Source organism: Lingula anatina, chromosome 1, assembly GCF_051362555.1.
Source record: "Lingula anatina isolate TDL-2025a chromosome 1, LinAna3.0, whole genome shotgun sequence".
Classification (NCBI taxonomy): Eukaryota; Metazoa; Brachiopoda; class Lingulata; order Lingulida; family Lingulidae; genus Lingula; species Lingula anatina.
Window position 1 is genome coordinate 38747622 of NC_141767.1, and position 10262 is coordinate 38757883.

At 32.9% G+C, this 10262-nt stretch overlaps 2 protein-coding genes across 4 annotated transcripts; one reads left to right on the forward strand and one right to left on the reverse strand.

Annotated features, from left to right (window-relative positions):
* Window positions 1-5: 5 nt before the first annotated feature.
* Window positions 6-1979, reverse strand: LOC106160575 (SREBP regulating gene protein-like). The gene is made up of 5 exons (XM_013537215.2): window positions 1825-1979; window positions 1405-1570; window positions 983-1134; window positions 577-693; window positions 6-299 (listed from the first exon to the last, which is right to left on the reverse strand). Exons 1-5 carry the CDS (start codon window positions 1915-1917, stop codon window positions 204-206), a joined length of 624 nt encoding a protein of 207 aa, XP_013392669.1. The 5' UTR covers window positions 1918-1979; the 3' UTR covers window positions 6-203.
* On the forward strand, window positions 1497-7747 carry LOC106156953 (RING finger and transmembrane domain-containing protein 2-like). Of its 3 annotated transcripts, none has more exons than XM_086997639.1 (9): window positions 1497-1643; window positions 2587-3130; window positions 3496-3575; window positions 3754-3866; window positions 4053-4206; window positions 4445-4591; window positions 4851-4916; window positions 5313-5414; window positions 5747-7747. In XM_086997639.1, the coding sequence occupies exons 2-9, from the start codon at window positions 2608-2610 to the stop codon at window positions 5876-5878; spliced, it is 1317 nt and encodes a 438-aa protein (XP_086853765.1). In that variant the 5' UTR covers window positions 1497-1643; window positions 2587-2607; the 3' UTR covers window positions 5879-7747. The 3 variants fall into 3 exon arrangements, with proteins under 3 accessions (XP_086853765.1, XP_013387855.2, XP_013387856.2); XM_013532401.2 differs by lacking the exon at window positions 1497-1643 and adding an exon at window positions 2134-2248; XM_013532402.2 differs by lacking the exon at window positions 1497-1643 and adding an exon at window positions 2134-2243.
* The last annotated feature ends 2515 nt before the right edge of the window (window positions 7748-10262 follow it).

A 10262-nucleotide genomic window follows, 5' to 3' on the forward strand; every position in this document is an offset into this window, starting at 1 on the left:
TAAAAAATATCACAGGTGAAATTAAAAAAAGATCATGCTCTTATATATGTATATATAGATCACATGGCTGAGTTTTTCAGATACAACTGTTTTTGATTTGTTTTTGGATATATAGGCTGGTCAGTTCTCTATAGTGTCTTTCATGAGTCACATTTTGAACTCCAATTTTTTTTCTCAAAATATCAGAGACCAGGCAATATTTCTCATTTCTTAGCTATAGCAGGCTGAAGAACAGGCTGTTTGTCTCCATAGCAATGTTTGTTCTTGGGGTCTCTGTAAGAGTTCTCATGCTGCACACTCTGAAATTTTAACAGAAAAACTTATATAATGAACTGAATAAAAGTTCTATTACCTTCGCTTGCAATGCAGGGAGTAGCATGGAAATAAATGACAGCAAAAATATATATAATGACACTTCTGCCTATGTTTTAAAAGTACTAATTCAAATGTAAATTGATGATGAAAGTGTAATTTGATATTATTTGTCTACCATGATTATGATCAACATATAACTGTAATGTAAAATATTTACTTATTAAAATTTAGACAACTGGAATGTCTTCTCTATCTCTTTACCTGTGAGTTAGTTCTGCACTTGGTGAGGCAAAGTTCAAAATGGTCTGTGATTGAGGCATAAATTTGACTAAAGCTGGAGTCCACTGCTTCACTTAATATCTTCCGTAGTAGCTGTTGCTGGAATCAAAAATCAAAGGCATTAATATAATAAGAATACATCAGACAAATCGCATCCTCCTGTATAATTTCTTATAGTTGCATATGCTATAAAATAAAGGATATATTTAAAAAAAAGGCCTTCATGAATTCCCAAACTATTGACTGCATCTACTTGTGAAAATATATCATCCATTCATTTCTATTAGAGAAACGTGCATCTGATTCAAAAAATTCTAAAATTTCTGATACCATATTTTATTCATAAAAATGCCTTCTCAATAAATACTAATCCCAAAATGTTTTATACCTTTTCAGGATGCAAGCAACAAGACACGCAGTACTCATAAAGAGCACAGCAGCCCCCCTCAGTGCAGGTTTCACAGGTGTAGTGTTTTGTAGATCTGCTCAGAGTATCACAACAAGATCCTGGCAACAGGTCAGATCTATCACACACATATCCTGGAACCAATAACAGTTTATACAAAATGATGATAATATATTGATATTTTTTGTGTTCAAAGTAACTATAATTACCTCATAAATCTTTGTTGGTTTATGTGCATTTATCAACTACTGAATGAAATGTGTTATTCTCAGGTGCAAATTAAAATAAATATTAATCTCAAGATTTGAAAGTTTAATTCTATGTTGTCCACAACTCCTCAAACACGTACAAAAAATTCCTCCTAAATATAGCCCTAAAAGTTTTTAACTTAATGAAAGTCATACCTCTGTCATCAGCCACTAAAAGTTTCCCCTGAACTGAATTTCTGCAAGTTTTTATTTTGCTTGCATTTGCACTTTCAAATTTGGGCTGCCACTTGAACTGTTCAGGAGCTACACGTAGGGGTTTCCTAAGCCGATATTCTTCTTGAGTTGAAAAGTCTTTTGGATGCTGCAAATAAACCAAGAATAAGTTGAGTATGACAAGCCTTATGAACCGACCATGGCTCGAAGAGGATGAGTAAGTAAGTAAATTGCGTTTTTAGTTTATTTAAGTATTTGAGAAATTTTTACAAGGTTGATAATACCTCCTTTACACGGGCGCCTTTAGCTTTAGACTAGTACACAGGCTTTCTCAATAGCGCGAAAACCGACCAAAAATAAAATATTTTATCATCGTAACTTGTTAATGGACGAGCATTTTACCTGCTTGTATATATTAGCCAGGAAATACAGAACCGACAAGCCAAATACCACAGCTAGAAACCATCTTCTTCGGAATGTTCTTGAGTTAAACATTGAGCCGACATTTCACGGACTCGCAGGGCTGTGTTGTGCTTATAAACAAAGTAAACATGACAAGGGAATTCTTTAGTTTCGGAAATATTTAATAAATTGGAGGTCTACGAAACACCTTTAATTTAGTAAAATAGGTATTCTCAATAAAATATATATTATTTTTGTAACAATTTCAACAAAAGTATCTGTAAAAAGTCGTGCATATTGTACTAAGTAATACGAAACTAATTCTACGGTTGATTCTTAACTGGGGAATTTGGAAATCGTGATGTACAAGTGTAGTGATGATGTGGTTCAACTTATGATTCTTCGATGATTAATTCACTGTAAGGTAACCATATGGTATTGATAGTATAAACATATTTAAGCAGTTGAATATTATAAGTGCCATTTCATTAGGTAAATAAAACAGACGCCTACTCTTGCCCTTGATACAAAGTCAAAACTTACTTTCGACAGTACTAGGTTTATCGATAACTGGTGTTAAAATTAATCTTAGACTGATAAAGTCCAAAGTTTTATACATGAAATGCATCGTAATCAAGGACTTAACACACCAGGAATCTGTCGAATATTTCATACAAGTGGATTTTAGCTGTAAAAGTATGTATTTTTTAACTTGTATCAACAGAAACTGGGTAAACTTACATCATGACTTATTACTTTCAGTTTCAGCCAGCAAATAAGAAGATGGCAGAAGGGAGGCAACCACCAACAAGGACATTTTCATGGAGCTTGGATAACATGCCTGTCAACATGCCCAGTATAAACGCTCAGGCTAGACTGCCAGGAAATATTGGGAATGTTTTGAGGGAGCTGGTCCCTGGCCTAGAAGGGCGGCCGTCATCAACTCCAAACCCGTACCTGCAGGCACAAGCTCAAAGAGCAGCTGATATGTCAAATGAAGCCCCAGCTTCTTCTTTTGTAATAAATATTGGACAAGACGGTCAGGTTCAGAGAGATGGTATTTTGAATGTTGAACAGTCTGTGCATTCCGCTGAACCACAGTTAATAGGTGGTGGTCAGCTGGAAGGAGGACATTCTCCTGAACCCAATAATACTGCTGCTGAAGACGGTGGTCAGGAGGGTCAGCATGGCCATACACATGATACTGACAACAGAATGGACTGGAGACAGGGAAAGAAATGGCTTGAAAGAAGTCTGATTTTCATTTTGTTGATGCTGTTGAAAGTGACATATAATCATCGCCTGGGTAAGCATTGGCACTGACGGTGCCTATGAATCTATAGACCAGGGTTTTAGGTATAATTTTTCAATATATAACAATATACAATATATAAACAGAGTCATATAGCTGTGGATGATGTTTTAAATGATCTATGATAACTGAAAAAAAGCGGAATGAAATTATGATCATCATTATGATCGAATTTGTTTTATTCCCACTAGAAAGAAATTTTGTAGAGAATCTGTCATTTCATATCAGAAACATTAAGGAAATTGTAGAATTAAGTGCTTTTATGTAGAATTGTAAAGTACATTGTTTAATTGCACATGCAATATATATTAAGCCCTATATATGATTATTTAATAAATCTATCATTAATATCTTTACAGGGTTGCTTGTTTTTGTTGGGTTGTTTGGGACATATTACCATGCAAATACAACTGTTAAAAAGCATATTGCACAACAAAGGGTAAGTTTTCTCTCTCTCTCTCTCTCTCTCTCTCTCTCTCTCTCTCTCTCCGTCTTTTCATTAATGAGTCAAAAGAACCATTCTTGGAGGTTGATCAATTTTTTTTTTTTTTTCTGAAGTACTGTTCATTTGCCTGAAAAAAAAATACACAATGGAAATATATTTGAACTTATTTCAGGATCACCATAATTCTGCCCGGTCACTGCTGTTGTTGAGTTGGATAGTGATTTTCTTATGTGGAAATATTGCTCTTGTCTACTATGTATTTGAAGATCAGAAGCTTTGGTTAGCGTAAGTACTTTCCATAAATACTTCAAAATACTAAATTAATTCTTCTTACAACTTTTCATAAATTACATTAAATTACATAAATTATCATTAAAAAGTTAGAAGTACACACATTAGTTTTTGTCCTAAAATGTTTTTATAATACAATTACTTTTTTCTAAAAATGACATTATTTTTGAAAATTTTCAGTCTAATCTTTAACTTACCTAAAGTTGGCCGAATAGACTTCTGGACATTACTATGGGTTGTTGCCATCACAGACTACATTGTCAAATTCGCTTCTATCACTTTAAAGGCTCTTATAGCCATGCTGCCTAGAACCTTTATACCTTATAAAAGAAGGGTGAGTTATGATCTTATTTCAAAGCAAAGCAGTTCATTGCCTTGTTATAATCATATTATGTATATATTATACCTTTTGCTTTCTCAAATTAAAAAAAATTATTTATTTATTTGTTTATTATTATTATTTTATTTTATTTTTTTTTTGTAAAATCTTAGGATATAACAGTTATTAAAGGCAGTATTTGGTATAATTTCCATGATGCACTTAAGTAATTTAAGCATGAATTTTTTTCAAGGGCAAATATTATATGTTCATAGAAGAGGTGTCCCAGTGCTATCGTTGTGTTACTCCTATTGTGCCATGGGTTTATTTCCTCAAAGACACAGAACATGGGGGAGAATGGTTCTCTATGTTCCTGCTCATTGTATATTTTATTGCAAAAGTAAGTCTTGTGATTGACACTGTATATACTGCAGTATTTACAAAACAACTTTCGTTTTATAGTAAACTTTCATCTGCAATATAAGGTGTATTATTAGTTTTAAGATAATTTCTAATAGTGTCTTTAATTACTAATATAAATCATTATGCTGTATTTTCTCAACGATGATCATTTAAGGTAAATCTTGTTGTTTTATTCAGGGCATATTGAAAAGCTAAACATTAAGCTGTATGTTTATCTTTATCATTTTTGATTGTAGGCCAACCTCGTGTGGCAGAAGTCAAAAGATTTATATAAAGCCTGGAAAAAAGTCTGTACAGATGTGGTAAGTTGATGAACAAGTGTATGGTCTTAGGTATTTATTAGAAACCAGTATCAGTATATGTGGATGTCTAAACAAGCTATTGCATATATTGGGACTGTGATATGTGTGTGTGTGTGTGTGTGTGTTTGTGTGTGTGTATTTTCTATCTTTTGAGAAAATGGGCATGTTAAGATATAATTGCTGTAGCACAATGTATATTCTGTCTTTTCCTTGATAATTAATTCAATCAGCTGCTAAGGTTAATTATTGCAATCCAGTTGGAAGTAGGTGCTTTAGGCTGTGTCACCAACTTCATTCCCATTTTCTGAAGGTGACTTGACAGAATTCAACATATCCTATCCAACCAAATTAACACTGCTGATGAATTTATGTACTGAACATTTTGTTTTGTTGCAGAATTATGGAATATCCCCAAGTAGAGAGGAGATGTCAGTGGCTGGAGGTGCATGTCCCATATGTCAAGATGACTACAGGGATCCAGTTATGCTGGCCTGCAAGGTAAGTGTTTCTACTCTGTTTAATGTGTGCTTTTAATTTGGACAGCATGTTTTTATTTTCCTGTAATTTTTTTTTTTTTTTTTTTTTTTTTTTTTTTTTTTTTTTTTTTGCGTGCATACTTACTGTTGAAGAATATTTAATGTTTAATTGTAAACTTTGTGCAACTTGTTTATTTTGTACAGTATAGATTTTTGTCAAAGTATTAATCAGTACGCACATGCACACACACAAACAAAATGAAAAATTGAAATACATATACACTGACCTACAAAATATTGATAGTTTTCCACCACAGAAATGTATTTAATAATATTTTTCATTTCCTTTTACAGCACATTTTCTGTGAAGACTGTGTATCAATGTGGTTTGATCGTGAAAGAACATGTCCTATGTGTCGTGCCAACATCGTAGACAACCCTCTCTGGAGGGACGGAACCACTGTTGCTTCCATAATATTTTGGTGAAGTCTCATTTTATCTCTTGATGTGAAGTGAAGAGGTATTTATGATTGCAAATATCACCAGCCAGACTCCCGAGCAGTTTCTGTTAAGATGGCAACTGTCTAAAATGTGATTTTCAGCATTTAGTTCCACTTTTTTTTACTTCATTTTTCTAAAATGTATGTATAAATTTACTCTGCCAAATATTGGATGTGCTGTGATGGAACAGAAAATAAATGAGATTTTGACATGCAGTTGGTTTAAAAGGCAGTCATTTAAAAGTCTTTCTAGTTATTTCTGTTAACTTCTTGGCCTGATAATGCATGTCTGTTGAGCTGTTTAAGAGTAATAAAAATCCACTGTAGATTAGAAAGCATGGAGATGGTGCAATAAAAGTTTCATTAAAATATCTTAGTAAGTGGTGTTTTTAAGCAACTGATATGTTTTGCATACTATCTAACAGAATATGAATACTGTGTTTGGTCCTAAAGTTTAATATGTTTATTTATTTATTTATTTATTTATTTAGTTATTTCACAAAGTGGCTGATACTATATCATCACTTGAGGTAATACTTGAGAAGATAAATACAGCTGTTACTAGGTAGATATAATGTGCTTTATTTAAAAGGGAGTACAGGTTGAAATTACATTTAACAGCAGGCAACTTGGTGTATGTTGAAACATGTATTAGTTGGATGTTTGTGTAGAACCAAAAACAATGATATAGGTTATTATAATATGATTTACATATTATACATGTAGATTGAATTTAAATTTACATTCCATTAAAGTTCTTGGCATGTGTTATTGTTCCCAGAATTGAGAAAGCTTATGCCATTTAGAAAATATTTTTAGTCATATTATAGAAATCTTAAAAGTATGTCCGACTTGTTAACCACTCGTCATTCATTACTTTATTGACTATTATGGAATTTTTATTTCTTTTAGTCAATTACAAATACAATACAATTCAGACAAAGGCAAAATTGAGTTCATCTTGATCTCACATGTTGAACTAGTTAGTACCTCTGATTTTAAGCTTTCCATGTTTCATAGTGCATTGACACATATATAAGTAAGTCCTAGGTTACCAGCTGACTCTTAGGGTGCATTCACGATGAATCTATCATACTAGCTAGTGTGCACTAACTCCATGGGAACTCTTGCTGAATTCAATCAGATTAACAGGCTTTGAGTAGAATACAGAAAAGTTGGTGATTATACGAGTGTGTTGAAACAAGAGGAGATGTGTTAATTTGATGACATTCAGTACTTGCTAGTATGAGAGATTCATTGTGAATGTACCCTTAGGCAATGAAGGACGAAATCTATAATAAATAAATAAATCTATTAAGTATCAGTGTGGATATTGAATGATAAGAAGAATTATATTAATCAAAACAGAAAACATCAGTTTAAGCAGATAATTAAATGAAATATTTATTAAGCTGCCAAATATATAATTTGTTGGGTGATTGATGCATTGCATTAGGAGAGATGCAGAATTGAGCCAGAGAATGTGTTGGAAAATACCATGCTATGTATAACATTCTGATATATAAAAACAATTAGTGGTCAATTCTATGCCATGCTGGCAGTGTTAACGTGATAAATACTGATCTCTAATCAAGCTGTTTATTGGCTGACTGAATGTGAAAAATGAAGGTGAATAGCACCATGACGTAATATTATATTTGGCAGATAGTTTGGCTCAAAACCTTACTACACTAGAATTTGGCATATTGCTTTAACAAGTGACTTTCTGACCTTTTTCTTGACGTTGATGTCTTATGAATTGTGACACTAGCTTTTGGTCACTTTCTGTATAATTACACTTGTTGCATAAAAAGTAATAAAAACTGTTAGTTAGAACCACTTTTATTTATTGTAAGTCATATGCTTATTAACTGGTATCACCTCTGTTCAAATATTCTCACTGGCAAAAGGGGTTGGTTCTTTTTCCCATTGGCTCAGATAAATGTTTATACAGTAGACTGTCAGGATGGTACACATGGTTTAAGTATTCAAATTTTCTGTTATGGACCAAGCCTCTGAACTCTGAAAAAAATAATTGATGAAAAATTATCCCATTTTTCTTTTTTTCTTTTGATGAATTAGAACAGCTAGCAATTCGAAGTAAGGTGGGCATAAAAGTTAAAAAGTGTGAATGCAAAATTGATATAAATTGGGGAAAACTGTTCCAAGATGGAGATTGTATTAAAGAAAAAGTCCCGTTTTGTTCATTTGTAAACAACATCGAAATACAAGATGTGAACTAGTGTGTTACGTACCTGTACCAGAGTGTTAAAGTTTTCTGTGTGTTTCTGATTAGGTAGTTAACTACAGTGCCATAAAACTTCCAGATGTTTTTTTTTTTTTTTTTTTTTTTTTTTTTGGGGGGTGGGGGTGGGGGGTACTTCTTATATTTTCTTTTCTGTAGGGAACAGAGATTACAACTAAATGATATTTTGGTATTTTTCTGTTTCCTTCATTATTGCCTCAAAATAGGGTTATTTAGACATGAGCATACGTGTTGCAATTGATTTAATATTTACTGAATATTTAATCCCAATAGAATAAATTATTTTTTCAATACGTTTATTGTGAAAACTGTATCTTTGTTAAATTATTTACCCTGTGTACAGGCACTTAACTGTAAAATGTCAGGGGGTCAGGACTTGCATGATGGCTGTAAAGATTAAAGCTGAAAGGAAAAACATTGCTTCAGAACTTGCTTTTATTGAGGTTGAACAGTGTATTATTTGTTTTTCCTCCATGTCTCTTTGTGTTGTGCATGTGCATGCATAAGCATTGTGTAGTTGCAGGTCAATGGTTTTTACTATAATACTGTCCAGGGCATATTTATTTGAGTATATCTCTCATAGTTAGGAAAAAAGCTATGCAAACACTCCTTGTCTTTATTAGCTTTATGCAGCTAAATTGCTGGAATGAATGCTAAAATGAAAATAACTTTTACAATGAATGGATCTAATGAAAAAATGGAATGGATCTAAAAAAAAAAAAACAAAAACAAATGAGCTTTTTTAATATTCCTAAAATTAACAAAAATGAAAATAGATTGGTTTAGATTTTTTGTATTTTCCTTATGACCATAAATTAAATAATAAAATTTACAACAAACTAAAGTGAATAATGTAACTCATTTCAATTGTTTATTTACATAATTTTTTGGTTGACTTCAGAGATGACTTTTGAAACTTTTTTATTGTACAGTACATCATAGTCAGTTCAAAAAGTTACTTGCCTTTGGTAGATTAGAATATAATTTTATCAGTTTGATTGTATTCCTGTGACCAATGCTACAAATCCCCCTCTTCCTTTTTAACCAGTGACAGTGGATTATGAAAACAGAATTCATTACAAAACTGATGTTTGACAACAATGTGTCAATATTATTGTTCCTCTTCCTCCATACACAAAGATGAAAGGAGATCCAGGTTAGGGCTGTCAGCCCCTGGTCATGACGTGTCCATGATGTGCACATGCACATCAAAACATCAGCATCACACACACACGCACAAAAAAAAAAGAAAACAAAGCCAAGAACAATAGGAGTCTACGGTAAAGCACCAAATAGGGGTGCTTACAAAGAAAGGCAATAAAAACAAACATCGCAGACAAAAGCTTATATTTCAGTGGAGGAAGAGCAGCACCTTCTCCTTGGACACATGTAGGGGGGACTCAGTACATGTGGATCAATACAATACAATACGAGACAGTAGTGGTTGGCTTGGTCCAGGGGCAAGAACTGCCAACATGTCAAGTGCAAGCTGTGCAAAAAGTTCTGGGGCACGGAACAGACTCTACACAATTTGATATCTCAAAAGAGGGGATGCACCTCAATTGACTTGGTGGAAACTTATGGGACTGTTTGCACACTTATTTCCTCCTCCCACTGCCACCCTTGGCACTTTTAGCACACGTGCCAACAATAACATGTTTTGACACATTTATATACTCTGCATTGTTTGTTTTCAATTTATGAAAGCTATTGAAGCTTCTAATTAATCTATAGTCTGTCATTTGTTAGAGTATTAGGCTCTACTTTTCAAGTATCAAGTTACACTTTTTAGTGTCATAAACCCTCATGAACTTATTGCTTTAGTTGTAATATACCTCTTTGAGAAGGTATCATTTTCTTGTTATGAAATTCTTATATAGATTACTAGTGGGGGTCATCTGGTGCACATCTTACTTTTGTTTCTTAAGGAAACAGAAGTAATCCTCAACACCTGAGCAATAGATGTGTTTTCTTCCCCATTATTCATCATCTGCTAGCAAAATTTTGGTCTGTAACTGTTATGTTAGGTTCAAAACAAATGTTCACGCCATTTATTAAAAAATAATCTGGTCATTAAAACTTTTTAACAAGATATTATTTAAAG